At 41.2% G+C, this 19577-nt stretch overlaps 1 protein-coding gene across 2 annotated transcripts in view; it reads left to right on the top strand.

The window, feature by feature from the left end:
* Positions 1–19577, top strand: part of SYT16 (synaptotagmin 16) — an 84180-nt gene continuing 64603 nt past the window's right edge. Inside the window, exon 1 of one of the 2 annotated variants that reach the window (XM_075193018.1) lies at positions 1–265. In XM_075193018.1, the coding sequence (XP_075049119.1) occupies positions 253–265 (13 nt within the window). In that variant the 5' untranslated portion in view covers positions 1–252. The remainder of the gene's footprint in view (positions 266–19577) is intronic. The other variant, XM_075193019.1, reaches the window with a different exon arrangement.

Here is a 19577-nt window from a genome sequence, read left to right as displayed (position 1 = left end):
TCCCTGCAGTCTATGCTCAGCTCAGCTGTGAGCACAGATTGATGGCTCACATTATACACCTCACGTGAGGTAGTGCGGGCTGCAGCTGATGTGTTCGGTGATGAGAGGAGAAAGCAGAGTTTGGGTCATACAATCAGACCGGCTCCATCATCACTAGCATTGCTGTGTCTCCTATACACAGACTGTGGTCCCTGCCAGTGTAATATGAAGCCTCACTACAAGCTGCACGGCTAGGCTGGCTCAGCAAGCACCATGGCCACTGACAGTAAGTACTCCTGTGATGATGGGGGAGATGGTGCAGTCATCTTGTTTACATTGGGCAGGTACCAACCCCCTCAGGCAGATCTGCAATAAGATGCTATGCAGGGGAGCCTGGTTAGTGTGAGAGGGAGGAATCCTTACTATGTGCAATTATATATGTACTGCGATGCAGATGTATATGTGTGTATAGTCTATCTATCTATCTATCTATCTATCTATCTATCTATCTATCATTAAGGTGTTGGTCAGCACATCCTAGGGGGTTATTGACTAGTCACTGGTCTTAATTGTGTCCATTTGTAGAGTTGTCTTGTACCTCTCCTTATAGACTTCTCCTATTAACTGTTTGATGCAATAAGACTGCAATGTGTAATATATAATGCAGGGGAATTTGATGCTTAAAGTTACATGAATGTTTACAGTATATCATTATATTGCTGGCTGTAAGTGCATCAGCGAAACCTGAACTGGATGCCTGAGAGTGACACAGTGCTGGTGATGGGTGGTTTTACTGGGAGGCAAAGAGGGCAGTTGCCTTAGGTCCCCTTCTGTCAGGGGGCTTCCTGGACCGTATTTGTTTGTTAATGATTGTCAATATATGGTACTGCAAATGTGTGGTATTGGTGATACTTTGAACTGAGCATAATTGCTCTGGTTTTTGATAATTGCTTATTTAGATAAATGGAGAGGATGCATTCTTCTTTTGCTGCACTGTCATTAAAAATTGGGACCATTGTTCTCTGAACGACCCATTTCTGAGGAAAATTGATTAATTTCTCCCATGCTGTAGAACAGGAAGGCTGGTCCTTATGTATGTTGGTATCAGACACAATATATATATATATATATATATATATATATATATATATATATATATATATATACACATATATATATATTGGAAACAGGTAAAATGTGGTCCATGATAGAATGTATCATTGAAGAAAAAACACACCTATATGTATGGATCGTCTCATTTCCGTGACTTGCTGTGAGTGCAACACATGGATCACGTAGGGCCTATATATATATATATATATATATAGGCCTGATCTGGACTGGCATTAGAACGAAATTGTCCACTGTATGGAAGTGGTTCCATTAAGGTCAGAGCTCGGTTGAAACAGTGCACACAGAAATAACCATATGTAATGTGTGAAAAGATTGACCAAGAGGTAATAGCAGGTCACATAATATACTACCAACATACCATCTTACCAGTACAGATATATATTCCCATCTCACTAGGGGTAGCCTTACAGTATAAAATTGTCCAAGGACCAGATGTAATATTTGGAGAGATATTTACTAAAATTGCTCAAAGGTGCAAATCTGCTTTAAAATCTTTGCAACCAATCAGACATTAGCTTTCATCTACCTAGTGAAAGTTAGACAATAAAAGCGAATATCTTATTGGTGGCCATGGTCTTAGTGATTATTTGCACCATTAAACAATATAAAAAAATAACCTCACTAGAGTATACATCCCATTGGTAGAACTTTAACACATTTCCAACTTCAATTTCCTGGGGCAGCCGTGGGATTTCATGCTTGTTCCTGGATTCTAAGTCCTGGAAAATGTCCGCTGCTAAGCGCATATCTGCACATACAAAACTTCTGTAGCTACTTCCCAAGTCCTCGCTGGAGCTCCGTTCCAGGTATCAGCTCTTCTATAGAAGTGCGGGGCGATACCAGTTGCTGCTTGCACCTGATGCCTGACAGTGTCCTCATCACTCACAATTCATCTCCTCCAATAGGAAAGTGAAAGTTATATATTCTGCATGGAGTGTGAGCTACACAAGCCTTCTTGGTAGAGCACTTGGTGGGCACATTTTAATATAATTGGGCATTTAGTTTATAATGGGGAAGTGACTATCGGCAAGGGTAAACTTTAAAATAGTTTTTTATGATGTCCACCCAAAATGTTTGCCTAACAAATTAACACCCTCCCCAATTAGCAGGCCCATTGGGGTCTTTATGTTCAGGACCCATGCAGTTCCTCAAAAGCATACCTCAAACAGTACAGGTAGCAGTCACCTCTCTGGGGCTGACAGAATACACTTCTTAAAGCAATGTCGATAAAGAAGGATTGGATGAGCTACAGCAGCCATCCAATCAGGATAATCAGCACATTACACTAAGCAATGTATTCATTTGGACATCATAAGGGAGGAATTACAGGTGATGCAGCCACTATAGGGCCTGTACATGAGGGAGCCTGGCAATGAGGAGCAATGTCCCCGTTCCTCATCCCCAAAATCCACCATTCAAAAGAGTAGAGTGGTGGCTTCTGAGCCAGTCCACAGCAGGTTTGGTGTGTGCGGTGGGATAAAAGAGGACGGGGCTCAGAAGAGCTGTTTCACAGGGCCCGTACCCAAATTTTGCTATGGGGTCTATTTATGCACTGTTCCACTCTGTATGCTCAGAATAGGTCAAACTAGATTTAAAATGCCACTGATTAGCACCTAAATTATAAAGAGGTTGTGAGTGTTATTTATTAACATTGCTTAAATGTAGAAAACTGCAGTAAAACCGCAGCAACCAATCGGATACTTGCCTCTATTGTCCAAATTGCAATATACTGTAAAAGCAAATTGCTATGGTTTTGGTGCAAATTTGTACATTTGATCAATATTATCCAATAACACTCAATGATCACAATTGCATTGTATTGCTACATTGTTTTATAACCATAGGTGTTTTCTCATTTTATGTTTGTAACTCTCAGTACACTACGATGGGGAATACATTTTTGATTTTTCAAAATAATTGGCCTCTTGCCTGCGGTTTTTCTGCCTTAGTTAGAGTAGATATAGGACAGTGCACTCTGGGACGTGTTACACGGCTTGATGAACTGTGCACGTGACAGGTTTGTGATGTGTAGAGGGGTTATGCAATGAAATGAAAGAGTTTTGAGCAGCATGTCCTAGTTAAATAGAGATACAAGGTTTGCAGCTGCTTATCTCTGCGTGTACTACTCATCTGTGTTACCAAACATGCACTCACTGCTGTCATATATCTCAGGAGGTGATTAGGCTTTTCACGGTCGGCTAGAGCTGACTTTCCTGCAGTTTGATGGGTTGAATCACCAAAATTGTGTGTATGTGAATAAATCTTCAACTGGGGATAATAAGTTTGTATACAAGCATAAAATTCAGCCTGCTAATACTTGTGATGTAAAGTGAGTTATCTTCTAAGCTCATTTACAATTATTTCTGGCTCTTGCCCTGAATTACAGGATTGCATAACCCTTTTGTTGTAATACAGTAGGGAGGGCTTCAGAGTATTGAAATTAAAATGATTTTCAAGGTGTGTTTAAATAGGGTTCGCAAATCTTTTTGTTATCACTCTTCATCCCCTGCATGTCCCTATGTCCCCAGTTTTAAAATAGGTGGGTATAGAATAACCAGTAAGGGAGGGGAAGCTGAAGAGCCACGAATAGTGTCATTTTGGCCCTACCACTCGCAAATCAATGCAGCTATCACATCATTGCGCCACAGGGGCAGGGCCAAAATGCCTCAATGGAGGCCTCCAACCTGCCCACTTTACTAAGAAGTGGGCAGGATGTGGGAGATTGACCTGCTCTGCCAGGAGTCTGGGAGACCTACCCAGAATTTGGGAGTCTCCTGGGCAAGTATGGTTAAAGTAGACCCTAGAGTATGTGTGTTAGTGGTGGGGAATTTAGAATCTGAGCTCCAGGGGCGTTTGATGGATTTAGTGGGCGTGCGTGGAAGAGTAGTACCCCCCCCCCCCCTCTGACAAGAATAGAATACCAGGGAGCATACATGGCAAGGTGGGAGTGTAGAAGGCATATGTGACATACACCCTCCCCAATCTTCCACATGTGCTCTCCCACCATTCTCCCCGTGGTTATATCATGATGGTGAAGTGATAGACTGTCCAGCTGAAATTGGGACAGTTGAAAGATATGTGTTAGTGGTTCTTTAATATTTAGAATACTCCTGGGCGGAAAAATGATGGTACTTCCTGTGCTGGCAGATTTGTTATTTAAATTACTGTACTATGATGCCTAGCATTGTTTGCAGCATTGTGTGCTGTTGCTGAACATACAGTAAGTCTGTTTGCTGACCAGATAACTGTGAAGGTAAGGCATAGTTGCCAACCTTTAACGATTGGCCTCCGGGAGTCTCAGTGTAGAGGTGGGCATGAGGGGGCAGGGCTCCATGAATCGCGTCATTTTGGCCCCGCCTCTTGTGACGTAATGACACAAACGCATCATTTTAGCAGGGGGGGGGGTAGGCCAAAATGATTCCCGGAGAATCGCGTCATGAAGGCTTCAAATCTGCCCACTAGGAAGTGGGTAGATGCGGGAGAATTGTCAGCTCTCCCGGGAGTCCGCGAGACCTACCCGGAATTCGGGAGTCTCCCGGGCAATCCGGGAGAGTTGGCAAGTATGAGGTAAGGGTTTGAAGTGATGGTTGTGATCAAATGTTATTTCACTCCTTCTCTTCTATGTCATATGGCTTTGTCTCATGGTCCCTTGTCTCTCTATAAATGTAATAATATAGGATTGTTGGGAATATGTAAACTGTACTGTACACTGGTATAACTATATCTAAATGAATACAATTTTGCTACTCTGCCACCATAACTTTTATGCAATGTAGCATAGAGCAAGACACATTGGTACAGGACATTCTAATGGTATCCGATTGGCAGGACAAAATAAAGTTGCATATGGTGCTTCTGAAATGATATATCCCACATACCGTTTCTTCACGGTGCAATGTAGTGTCCAGACCTATTTGGCTCTCATTTTGGGCTGAATTTAAGTCCAACTTTTAGGCACAATATTCCGCATTGTGAAGAAAGTTGCACTGGCAAACACCTATGTCTGGAGAGTGCAACTGATTTACGGTAATACGTCTGTTAGGAGGAGCCGTGGGGTCAGGGTACGCTGTGATTATGATGATTAATGAACATCAGCACATATCTTTGCTAGTGTAAAAATATTAAGTATTTGAAAAAAAAAATGATATATCCCTCCACAAAAGTGTAACCATCCTCTGAAGTTATAGGCTGGGCTGAGTACCGATAATGCAGGAGAAGAAGCACTGTGGGGCCCTGATCAGCACCAGACTACACCAGGATGAGTTTGTCACTCTGGAGGACCTTCTGCGTGAGAACCCACTATGCTATATAATATATATATAATGTTAAGCAGCCGCAGCCTGGTCAGAACAGCTGCAGACAATATGGACCCCCTCTCCCTAGGACAAACCAACCACATGCTGAATAGGGGCTCTTACAACCTCTCGACGGTGGAGTTGGGGTAATGTGTTAAAGTCAGATAATCATGAATTTATTGTGTGGAACTACAAGTTTCAGCAAGCTCTGGCAGCCATTAACTTCACGGGCATGCTGACAGTTGTGGAACTACAAGTGTCTTCTTGCCATGGCTGCCAGAGCTTGCTGGCGCTTGTAGAATTATATGCGTTCTTCTCCCGTCTTTATTGTGTTATCAGCACTGATAATAACATTACCACCATACATGTCATACGTAATTATAATAAAACCGAGAGGTATGCCATAGCGTTGTGTACCTATGACTCTGATTCAATACCAGGGCCGGACTGGCCATCTGGCACTTCTGGCAAATGCCAGAAGGGCCGATGGCTAGTTGCGCCGACCCATCTGGTAGCATGCCCGCCCGCCCCAGAAGCAGCAGCAGCAGCTCGCTGCTCGGCAGACAGAGTTTCAGTAATGTGCGGCCATGTGATTTTAATCACATGGGACGGCACCTGTCACGTGGTGCGCGTCCCATGTGATTACTGGCATTGGCCGCATATCACTGGCATTGGCCGCATATCACTGAAACTCTGTCCGCCGAGCAGCGCGCAGGGGGGTAACAAGGTAAGTGTGTGGCCAGCCATGTTCATTGTGTGTCTGTCTGTGTGTCTCTCTGTGTTTTAACAATGCTGAAGCACACTTCGTAATTGATGTAGTCTCGTGAGGAGGTACACCGTGAAGTAATAATACTTTGTGTGGCGGCCAGCTATAATAAATTTAGGCAGTAATATTTTGTTACAATAGCTACCTAAAATGCAGCATCATAGTTTCATGATACAATCACTAAATAATCACTTCTTTCCACACTCGTATTTGGCAACACAAAGCATAGATATGTAAAATAATGCATTTATTTTAATATGTAATTACATACTTGCCAACATTTTTAAACTTCTTTCCGGGAGAGCCCAGGCAGGGGGCATGGTTTGAGGGCGGGAGTAACGGGGCACGGTGAATCGCGTCATTTTGACCCCGCCCCCGCCATTTTTATCGCGGGGGCAGGGCCAAAAGGATGCGATTCACTGCAAATCGAGTCATTTTGACAGCAAGATGCCGTTTGCGGGATATTTGCCTACTCTCCCGGGAGTCCGGGAGACCTACCCGAATTTCGGGAGTCTCCCGGACATTCCGGGAGAGTTGGCAAGTATGTGTAATTATGGATGACACCTCCTCTGCATTCATGAAAAATATTATACACATGTAGGTACCCTTATATTTTGTGATCAGTAGATCATTATATCAAGCCCTGCTGTGATAATAGCAGCAGTTTTAACAGTGAGGATGAACCATAAATGCAAAAAGCTGTGTTCCTTGTCCAGATAGTGTTTGCTTTCGCAGTGATCCAAATGATCTCTGTTTTGACGTGTTAAAGCTGCCTTTACCTTCTGGCATATTACTTGGCTTTAATTTAAGCTTAAATAGCTCTGATTGCCTCAAAGTTAAATGATTAGTAGTCTGTACAATACTATTTTAATGCCCACTGTGTGTGTGTGTGTGTGTGGCGCCATGTTCCTATAGTGTGTGTGTCCGCAGTATCTTAATATAATATGCGAGGGAAGGGAGGATCTTAATATAGTGTGGGAGGTAGGCTATTCAATGGCAAAGTGTAGGTGGGGGCTAATTTATTTAAGGTGAGGTAAAGGAACCTTTAATTTAATGCTGGGGTAGTTTAGGGCTATCAATTGAATATGGGGCTGATTTTGGGGAGGAGGGCTATTTATTAAATGTGAATATGAATTATTTATTGTCGGGGATGGTTGTGGAAAATGGCTATATTTATTAAACTTTAATGCTATTTAATTTATTGCTGGAACTGTTTGGAGGGAGGGAAATATGTTTTGAGTAAATGGGTATACTGTTAGTTTATTGTTGGGACTGGTTGGAGGGAAATAGGTCTACTTATTAAATGTGAATATTATTATTGTGGGGACTGGAGGGAGGCCTAATTATAAAACGTGAGTGCTATTGTTTACCGGGGCTGGTTGGAGTTTTCTACATCTCATGTACCCATTTTTTTTCAAAGTAGGGCATCCAATATTCCAGGATCAAGACAAGAATGAACTGAGCTAAAGAAACCAGCTGCTGCAAGTGGTGAAAGTGACCAAGACAGGTAGGAGAGAGCAGGACAGTCTTTCAACTGTCCTGAATCTGGTGGGGCAGTCCTGAATTTGGGTGACTGTCTCACTTAGTCAGGATTTGGTCCGACTGTAAGACAGTTGGGAGGTATGTCCCGCTTCACAACGTACTGCTTGTAAAGGCAGAGCTGTGTGCTTCTAACAGTAGTGCACACAGTATTGCCTGTGTGTTTGTCTAACATGATAACCATGTTACATAATAGGGGCCATGATATCATAAATACCCTGCGCCTTAATCCAGCTATGGTTAGGGAAAGGGAACTGATAGCTGCTCCCAGTTCCTGGACAGGACACAGCCTGCAGAGCAAGCTGAGGAGCTCTAAGTATCACAAGATTTTGTAATCTCGTGGACAAAGAGCTTCCCTGCTCACTCTACAAGAAGTTCCCACCCTGATGGGATGTCAGCAGCACCAGAAGCATAGATAAGTACAGTGGGCTAGGGGTGTCATAATGTGCCTGGGGGGATGGCGTGATGTGGCTGGGAGGGCGTGATAAATGTAATGTATTATTATAATGTATGTACCAATGCCCCATGTTGGCCACACCCACAACACAATGTGGTCATGCCCTTTTCAGCGCCGCCACTGCGCTGCGGCACACAGTTTCTTACCTGCTGGACCAGAGGTGGGCCTGTGTACTTTAAATGCCAGGGCTGATTTTTAGTCCCAGTCCGACCCTCTTCAATAGTAAGTTTCCTCCTGTTGCCTCTATTTGCTATTTATTTGGCTACATTATTATTAATGACCTCTTGATATAGCAAAGACGAACATGGGCTCCAGTAAATCGCACACAGGGGTTCAGTGTGGAAGTTTAAGGATGCCTCTTATTAGGACGTCTGGAGTCCAGAGGGTGTCAAGTTGGGCTGTTTCAGTCCTACATGAATCATCATGTAAGCAAAGGAATATAGTAGCGCAAGGCATGCCATGATATTCTAAAGCAGTACACAACAGTCCATAGGAACTGAGCGTGTTTTCATATCTCCTGCTCTCCTGTGATTTATACCTCCAGGCATTATACTCAATTTGTGCAAAAAATATTTTTTGCAGGTTACTGGTAGTATAGATATGTTGCTGAATTTCAAAAGTAGATTTAAAAAATAAATAAATTCTAAGGCATATAATACTTTAACATCAGTATCTCTCATCCTGATGGCCCTGGGATTACTGACACTTACTGTATAATATAATGCTTTTAAGAGGAAACTACAGCGATGACTCAGTTTGATGGCCAGCCAAGCACACTTATGAGTCTTTTGTATTCCCTCCTGGGATGCCAAGGAATATTTACTAATGCATGTGGATTCAACCCAAGGCCTGTTAAGTTTCACACATTCTGAGTGACAAGTTTATATAACACAAAACCCCAATTTGTTAAAGAAGAACTAAATCCTGAACTAAAATGATACTGGAACACCTCCCCTCCCCCAGCTAATAGTGTGTACACTGGGGGCGACTATCTCCCCTATTATGCCAGACACTGGATCCCTGTGCTTCTGCCTCGGAGAAGGAGAAGTTAACTATTAAAGTAATTTCATCGTTTTCCAATAAGCATTGTCTTAGCGATTTGTGTGGTTTCAAAGCACAAGCAATTTATTTAGCAAAAGCAAAAGATTAGCAGTTCAATAAATTAGTACAGTACAGCCAATATATTATATATACATTCGCTGTGCTCCGCTGGTAACCGCTACAGTCCTTCAGCCCAGAAGACTGTGGTCAGAGATGACTGTTTAGCTGGTCCCAGGGAGCTGCATATATACACTTAGTGATACAGTGAAAACTATACAGATAATGTGGCTTGCTTTAATAGGTCCAGGCTTCAGGAGGATCCTGTGTAAAGCAGTCCATAGGTCAGTTCAAACAACCCCCTCCAAGGGAGGGGATCAACATTTCAAGGGTGGGGGTCAACTCTCCAGATGATGCATACTTAGTTTTCCCGCCACAAACTGGTTCAAACTGGTCTATTAGCACTACACAGACAATATCATTCTAATCATTTATACCCTATCATTGATAACTAGCGCATGCAATGTGCGATCCTTTCGGTGAATGAACCGGACAACTGCGGATAAATAGGGGATTAGAATGATACCAAACATGACATGCTTCCCGTGACCTGAACTTAAAATATCACTAAAGTGTACATATAACCTTATAATATATAAATATAAACCAAATAACTGATCGCAATTGCACTGTAAAACAATATTAATCAATATACTTTCTTTCATCCAATTATACGACTTTGACATAACAAAGAAAGAAAAGAACTAAAATTATTCTCTAAAACTCACTCTTCCCAACAGGGACAAACACAGCGCCTGGTACCTGTGTCGGAACTCCTGTCAATGCAGTGGTTGTAGCCACTAATGGGCCCAATTTCACTGTTTTGGCACAATTATCACGATAAACATGCTACCTGCTTGTACTTATTGGTAATACTTTTTGTATGGTTCATTCATGGGAATATTCCAGTTTGATTCAAACTAAAAAAAAAAGTTTTTGCAAAACATGTTTGTAATATAGGTAATGATTTATGATGATGTCCCTTTAAAGGCCTTGGACAGATGTATATTTTGTTTGTAGCACAAATGACGCTTCAGAAACAATCCTAAAACGCCTCTCTATTCACTTGAACGGGATTCTTAAGTCCACATATGGACATGGGTGAGGGAAAACCATGTCAATGACATTTTTAAAGGAGAAAAAAAAAATCTCCAATAAGTTCTGGACATAACCAAACAGCTAAAGGATTAGGATATAAGGATTTTTGGACGTTGAAAGTCTACCAGTTTTTCAGGGAGTCTCTCATATTGACCAAGTCTTCAGGAGTTCTAGATTGAGAAAGCAATCTCCAGGTTAAACCAGGGCATAGATCTTGGTTCCGTAAACTCTGCAGATGGGTGCTTTTCTCCCACCTTCTCCAGGCTGGAACTAGGCGGTCATTGACAGCCTCCGGTTCCAGTACCATGCCAAGGAGCCATTTCATTCAGATCCCCAAAAAAATCTATTAAATAAAAATAAATAATAATAAATTATTATTATTATTATTATTATTATTATTATCATTATCATCCTTTATTTATAAAGCGACACACACAGTACAGAACAATAAACAAGTAATACCATGACTTCAGAGGCTCCAGGCAAAGCAATTATATTGAAGTTGGAGCAGAAGAGAAGGTAGAGAGACAGGAGGGAAGAGGACCCTGGTCATAAGAGCTTACATCCTAAAGGGAGGACAAACAGACGGCTGGCACAAAGGGAGTCAAAAGTAAATAGTATAGTATAAAAAAAGTGTGTTCCCCTGTATAATGACTTCCCATTACTATAAGTGAGTTAACACTAATGCACTTTGTATAGATTTCACACATACATGGTATCCATACATACATAGTTTGGATATAACGCACTTATGATGTCACACAGAATGAATGTTGTCACAAACCATTTATTCACTGTCACCACCGTCTTCCTTTACTTCCACCATGAAGACTTTTGGACTCGGCATCTCTGTGCAAACCACAACGTATATTTACTCTCCTGCTCTACTCTTCTGAGCATGTTCAGGGACATGTGTACTGAGGCCCTGTTTGGGCTTTCAGAAGTTCTTAGGAGAGCAATGCGGGGGGTCGGTAGACTGGCATATTTTGGGCTCCCTCACCTCTGTGCCCCATAGCCACTGGCAACCACAGCAATGGTGGTAAATCCATCATTCCTTGGGAGGAAAATCCATTTCCATTTTGGTGTAAATTCAGTAGAATTTTGACAAGAGTATAATTCCCCCACCCATTTTGCCAGGTTTTCCAAACAATGACTATAAAATAAAATATATTCACACTTAAGAGTGTACTTAATGCCCTACCAGTCCCCCAAAAAACAATGTAAAATTTACCAAGTTAGACTAAGGAGCAAAATATCTACTCCTGGCGAAACAGCTCCTAAACGTGACCTTTAGTCCCACCATTTAGGTATGAAACAGCTGGTCATGAAGGGCTTAAAGAATATCTCCAGTATTGACCCATGTATTAAAGTTTGAAATGAACTCTTAAACGTCACAATGATGAAAGAGGTTAATTGTTGCAGTTTACTTAATAGAACTCAGCTATTCTCTGTCCACTGTTCTGTTCCGTGGTGTCCATGGCAACCGCAAAGCTGCGCAGTTAAAATAGCAGCATAGCAGTTGGCAATACAGAGATGATGAAAGGATGATGAAACACAATTATAGGTGCTAAGGACGTGAATAATTATGGCAGATTATCTGTGCCAAGACTAAATACAAAACGTACACACAGAAGGTGAACAGGTGGCGGCTGAAAATCATTGGCTGCAGAATAAATTGTTTAGTTACTGAGCTGAGGCAGTAAAAACACACACTCTCACACACGCTGTACAGTGCTTGTTGTGCTCCACTAGATGGCGCTATTATCCTACATGCCTTATTGCTGGTGACTATTAAGCGCCTGGAGTATCGGTGTGACAAATATTCCCACTGGTACAGAGCTTAAAAGGGCTTAATATTTTAACAATTAGTTTCCTTAAATAAATTCTTCTAATAGCATTTTGTTGGGGTCCATCATCTGGGTCTAACATCACGTGCTATATTTAACAGGATCCTTACAATTGCATATAGGCCAGATCAGTGGTTTGGCTCTAATTCAGAGAGCTGCTGTGTTAGATCTCCTCTCCGATGGAGTGTGCTGATTGTGATAGGCAAATATGCCAGCTATATTCAAGTCCCAGTAGAGAGACCCACACCAAAGTAGTATTATTGGTAAATGACGTTATTTAGTAAAACTCATTTTAAAGGTGGATAACCCCTGTATTATCTATAATATAAAAGCCTTGTGGCGTGTGTTAGTCTGTGTGTGTGTCTGTGTGTGTGTGTGTGTGTGTGTGTGTGTGAAAAAAAAAAAACCAAGCTGCAGCGCCACCTGCTGGGCGGAGTTATACACTGACCTACTAAATTCTTAGTTTGTATGGAAAAAAAACTCAGAAAGGGCTGAAATTTGGTATACTAAGATGTTTTTAATTTGTTAATTTAATTTGTTAATTGTTAAAAGTGTTTATAAAGATTTTAAAAAAAATATATTTTTATTTCTTTAAGGAGAGGTGACAGTTGGGAGTGGTTGGTGGTTGCCGGGGGTGACAGTGGGGAGTGGTTGGTGGTTGCCGGGGGTGACAGAGTGAGAGGAGTGTGATACTCGGGACCGCTGAGAGAGATCCCTGTGTCTGGATAAACATCTGGATAGATGTGGTGATAAAGATGAAGGAACACATACACTAGGGCCCAATTTTGTCAGTAGCCAATTAACCTAACAGTACGTTGGGCCCTGGTCAGATTCGAACCCAAGGCCTGTAGATCAGTGTGTCAGCAATGCTAACCCCTTTAAAATATCTAATATTACATTCTATATTCCCGATTGTGCCGGACCTTACAATGCTGTATTTTGTACCACTAAAAGTTTTTAATAAATGTTATTTTTGATCATTTTTATAGTGCCACACACAAAAACGAAATACCGTATATACTCGAGTATAAGTCGACCCGAATATAAGCCGAGGCACCTAATTTTACCACAAAAAACTGGGAAAACTTATTGACTCGAGTATAAGCCTAGGGTGGGAAATGCAGCAGCTACTGGTAAATTCAAAAATAAAAAAAGATAACTTAACTGAATGCTGGCCCCTCGATAAGGTCTGAATCATGCCCTATATCCTTGTGCTACCTCCCCACACTATATCACTTCCCCACACTACAATGTAACAGTGTAATGTGGGCTACTTGAAAGAAGAGAGATTGCTAGACTAATGAAGGAGAGAGGGAGATGGCTGCTATTTCATAAATAAATAAATAATAATAATATAAATCAAGGGGATTTTGGGATTAGACTGCATCTGAATCTTAATAATGATAGCGCTCAATTTTTAATATACTGGTGAGAAATAGCAAAAACAAATGTATAAAAATTGACCAGACATTTAATTTAACATAAGAGGATAAATACAATCAAAAGATGAGCCATGCAATTGAATTATGATAAAATTGTGATAACGCTACCACATAAATAAGGCACAAGGTTAAAATTTATATATAAAAGAAACCAATGTCCAGTGCATGGCATAATGTATCCAATGGGTATTTCCGTGATTGAGCCCGGGAAAGCTGCTAATAACAAGTCTATGTAGTAGGTCCCGTAAGAACAGTCTTAAACCAACCTTATAAATTTGATAGTCCACAAAGAGGTAGCGAAGTCCAGCGGTTCTCCTAAGATGTACCCTAGGTGACAGAAAAGGGGATCCCCAACAACAGCGCTAATTCCACGCTGAAGACGGTAATCCACGGAGGTAGTACAGAGAGTGTCTGAGTTCAGCTGTTCCCGACGTGGCTCTGCGCAGTGTGACGTGATGTCAGAGGTCACTCTGCACAGGCTCCACATGCACCACCCACCTTGCCCGTTCTGCTGCAGCCTACATTGCGCTCAGTACGGCACCTCACTCTGCTGCCGCCGGCCACCTCAAGCAGGTATTTTTCATTGTCCTGGAGCTTCACTCGAGTATAAGCCGAGGGGGGGCTTTCTCAGCACAAAAAATGTGCTGAAAAACTCGGCTTATACTCGGATATATACGGTAAATATTCTAGATAAATGCAAAAAATACATACGAAATGTAAGTGGAAATTCATTACTTTTTTGCAACAAGAGAAACAAATATGTGACCAATAGCAGACACACTAAAAATGGATAAGAAATATATTTAAATATTAGTGAAATAATAGTGGGGACAATGAAACTAAAAAAGGAAAAAATGATAATATATATTTTTGTAAACATTTTGTTAACATGAAATACTAAAATAAACTTGTATTCATTCCATGTAATACCATGTGCAATAATTATGTGCCCATTATGTCTTCCTTTGTAATATAAATATATCATCCAAGACATACTGTGTTGCTGCACAGTTTCTCAGTCTGATCTCTATTATAGGAGATGGTTTTAATGCTTTTTAAAAGCACTTTCTATGTGCTGCAGAGGGAATTGGATGTGTTTGCATGGTATGAATGCAAAGAGCCATCCCTTACGGTCAGTATGTACCACCTCCAGGTATTAATATCCAGTATATTTCTGTAGTACAAAGTCAGGGCAAGACTGAACAACATAGTTCATTTTCATGTTTTTATTTAATGGAGATTTCAATTTTTGAGGTTAAATTCTTTAAATTTTTCTGTACATTTTGTAAAGTTGGCAAACATAGATTTAGTGGAGACTTGAACCTCCTGAGTGCCTCTCTAAATTAGCGATCATGCTCACACTCACTCACTCACACTCACTCACGCTCATGGACAGGACAGGACAGAAGATGAAGGGTTGCTATTGGTCATAACACGTTTTTGCAGTTCCTTATCCACAGCTTCTCCCAAACTTCCCCAAGTCATATACCCATGCTTGGGTACCACAGCAGAGGGGATGCCCGTTAGGAGATTATTTATGACGCAGAAGAGAAAAGGTAAGGGCACTGAAATTGTGAGAGAACCAAGGACAGGAAGACTGCACCGAATGGACATGTGCCAAATATATGGAAGTCAACAATGCTAGTCGTGTAGTAAGGTTAATTACCATGTACAAGAAAATAAGTAAATAACGCACAAATAAAATAGTCTTATCGCCTATCTCTAAAACTCTCAAATTTTATCGACCCCCTGCAGTCCTTATGGTGCTGGTGAACCTTCATTTTTCAGATGTAGAAAGATCACTCACCGCTATGGAGGCTAAAATGTAACAAATAAGGGTCAGGGTCAATTGGGAGCAGAGTCCCCTAGGAACCTCGCTCGAGGTGTTAGTGGGTGCTGTTACAGGCAGTTAGAGTACCGCGCACACCATCGGCTCATAGAGTTGCAAGCAAAAAAGAGCAAAGATTTTAACCAGGAACATCTCGAGTTCCTACGTCATTTAGCTCTTAATTGAGTCTGCCCCTGAGACTTTATTTCATTTCTACGTTATTTATTTTTTTCTTAGACGTGGAATCGAGGCAAAACATCATTGTTGCGTTGTCGGATCTCGCGGGTTTTGAATTCTATACGTTCCTCCCTCCTTAGGAGATCCAGCGCCATTGCTCACATAGAAACAGGGGTAGCAGTGTTTTTGTCACTCTCCAGTCTCCAGTACCAATGCGCACACAAAAACAGAAGGGGTAGCAGTGTTCTTGTCATTTGACAAAAATTGACTGGAAATTATTGTAAATTAATGGTATTGAGGCTAATAATAATGTAGGGATATAAATAGAGCCAAATTATGTGATTTTAGCAAAAAAAAAAAGGGATTTTAGAAAAAACACAGGATCCAAAACCAAAACACGAAGTTGATCCAAAACCAAAACACGGGGGTCAGTGAACACCTCTATTTAAAATACAGACCCACATTAATCCAGATAAGACCACTTTTATTCCATGTATTTGGTACATCAGTCCTCTCTCTGTCCTTGGTTACAGCCCACCCATCTCTTATATCACAGATTTCTTTCCTCATGGGAGAGGCAGCCACCCTCTAATCTATAGGGAGCGAATGTCTACAAAGGACTTTTTGACATTGTCACTGTAACAACTAATATTGATATAACTTCCTATCTTTGGTGCAGCCTTCCTATCTAGTGCCACTTGACACACATTTTGTTTCTAAGGAGATTATTCATGTTTGAATGTCCCTATCACCAAGGCCAGTACAAAGAATGACGTTTATCCTACTGTACATCTGCTTTCAAGTACTCCATATGGCTGGTGATACAGTTGGGTACATTTCAGTTGTGTCCGTTCTATTTTTCAGGACCAGTAGAGTCTATGCAATGGGGATACCAGATATTTTTCATGGTGAGTTTACTGCCAATAGAAAAGTACTGGAAATAAGGATAAAAATATAATCAAAAGCAAATCAGCCACTATAAAGGAAAAATAGACGTTTCATCTCGACCTTAGCAACAGGCAGATTGCTGTGCTGCGGGAGAGAGACTGGTCTCCCCGAGACAATTGGTTGCTAGATGATATGTAATAGCAAGTCGTCCTATTTGGAAGGCTAGGCTGTTGCCAGGGTAACTGACCACTCTATAGAACTCGGGTGAAAGGATGTAGTTTAGCAGAGCAAAGGTCCCTCTTTAAAGAATTGCGTAGGTTTTTATTTTTTTTTTTTTACATATTGGGAATGAAATAAAGCAATAAAACATTTACACAGATGGGTAGGAAGCACACCGGTGACCTTATTGTTAGCACAAAATAAATAGAGTTTAGGCTTGTAAATGTACAGTGAAAGCAATTTCTGCAGAGTTGAATAGACACTTTTATTACCGTGCAGTATAACCGATTTACGTAGTAGGATTCTGGTCGTATTTGTTTTGGTCAAACAAATGGGCAACAGAAGCTTATTCCTGCAGACCTGTTGTTATTTGCATCTGTGGGGTGACAGAAATGGATTGAAAGGTAGCAGACGTTGGACAGTGACTAGTATTAAAGGTAAAATACTACTCTCCACCAGAATTAACTTTAGCTAGCAGCAACTGTACAGCTAAATAACACTGCTTCAAGAAATACAACAATCACTTAGCCGCCCATTCAGCGTACTACCCCACTTCTCTGTCCAGTGGGCAGATAGACTGCCTACCACCTTCACAAGAGTGGCACAATGCACACCCATATATAGTAATTGTATTGCTGAGTTTCCTTTCTCAGCCAGACACTGTGGTCTCTCTCTTTCTCTAACAAACACAGGATTCTACTGAGCTCTTCACTGTCAGAATCCAGCTCTCCTGGGACAGACTTCTTGTCTATCTCCAATTAATTCTCTGCGGTATACTTACTAAACTGCGGGTTTGACAAAGTGGAGATGTTGCCTATAGCAACCAATCAGATTCTAGCTATCATTAATTTAGCACATTCAACAAAATGATAGCTAGAATCTGATTGGTTGCTAGAGGCAACATCTCCACTTTCTCAAACCCACAGTTTAGTAAATATACTCCTCTGTCTGCACTTGCAACTTCAGTCTCTCTTTGTCTCCCTGTAGTACAGGACTCTCCTGTCCAGATCTCGTGTCCATCTCCAACTGGTCCTCTATTTCAGACCTACTGCCTCTCGCAGGACACACCACAGCCTCTAACTTTGCTGTATCCTCAGCTCCCGAATCAGATGGGTGTAGTCACACCCCTGTTCATTTCTGTCGGGGCGGAACCAAAACTCTTGGGCATGAACGGGTTGCAAACCTGCGCCACCTAACCTGTAAAAATCGCTGTGGGGTTTGCATTTTAACCTGCCCTGCAGCGTAGACAACATAGAATCTCATTTAGTATAGATATTTATAGAATTGTGGCACCAAGTGGCCGTATTGTCATAAAAAAATAATAGAATTCCTCCACCTTTGTGCCCACTTATTATATATACTTAATATTTATGTTCTCTTTGCTGGCTGTATTGAAATAAGCTTATTAAAATCCTATTTAATTTCTTTAAGTTAATATATATTGTTATTGTTTTATTATATAAGTTTCCATGATGGATAAACTCATAGATATTTCTATATTTTATCTTATAGGTTTTATATATTTTAATAAGATTATAAATGCAGCCTGTTCTCTCCCTTTTATCATTCCTGACGAAATAAGAGATCTCGCAGTCTCCTCTGGCAGTAACGACACTTGTTTTTCAAAATATTGGTACCGTTAATTAGCGGCCAAGTTAATTTATTTTAGTTTTTTATGTAATGTGTGAAGGCTAGTTATTTAACAGTCGGTGAGAGATATTAATTTATTGGTGTGGTGATGATAGGGGATTATTTAATTTAATATAAGAGGGGCATGGTAGTGCCTATTAATTTAAGGTGTGATGAGGGGACTATTTATTTAATGCTGATGTGGTTTGCAGGACAATAATTGAATGAGGGGCTGAGTCTGGGGAGAAAGGGTGGCATTTATTAAATGTGGATACGAATTATTTAATGTTTTGGGGGAAATAGGTTCATTTATTAAATGTAATTGCTATTAATTTAATGTTTCCGATAGAGAAGCTTATTTATTAAACATGGATTAGTGATTTAACGTTGGGGATGGAGGTCTAGCGTGTTCACTCATTGCTAGACTTCTATATTTCATGTACCTATGCCTTTTTCCAAACAGGGTCCCAACATTCCAGGATCCAGACAAGCACAAGCTGCTGAGCTTAAGACAATAGCAGCAGGTAGGAGAGAGCAGGACAGTGACAACTGTCCTGATTCTAATGGGGCAGTTCCAATTTTAGCTCACTTAGGGAGGTATTTCCCACCTTACACTTATCTGCTAGTGAAGGGCGAGTTGTGTACACCTAACAGCAGTGCACGCGACATTGCCCATGTATTAGAAGTGAATGGGAATGTGTTGGAGAGCGGCCACACACTGGCTAACATAATTGCTATGCTCTTTGCATGATTGTCATGCCCATTCTGGCGGTGTGGTGTGTAAAAACCCCCTCTAGAAATCTTGCATTTGCCTCTGCTCTACCCCCACACCACTCCGATATGCATCCCAAGGAAAGAAGAAACACTACCCTTTAATATTTTTCAGAAGGAGAGAAGAATCACTAAGATGAGGTGACCAGGGCAGTTATTCTTCCTTCTTTTCACCCCCCTCTAGAGTCTGGTCACACCTCTCTGGTGGCTGACCATACCCTCGGGTGCCAGGCTAGGCCCCTTCAGAGGGGAGCTGCCCAAAACTCTATTTAATGGGCCCCTACCATTGCTTTCCCTTAAAGGGCATTTCGTGTTCCAGTGCGGCACCAATGATAACTAGACCCCAAAGTCAGAAGACTGCTACTGGGATTCACAGAAGCTCCAAGAAAAAGATATTCTAGGATCAAGAT

Source organism: Mixophyes fleayi, chromosome 12 (assembly GCF_038048845.1).
Source record: "Mixophyes fleayi isolate aMixFle1 chromosome 12, aMixFle1.hap1, whole genome shotgun sequence".
NCBI classification, from domain to species: Eukaryota; Metazoa; Chordata; class Amphibia; order Anura; family Limnodynastidae; genus Mixophyes; species Mixophyes fleayi.
Note: the sequence above shows the minus strand (reverse complement) of the source record. Positions and strands in the feature narration are given on the sequence as shown.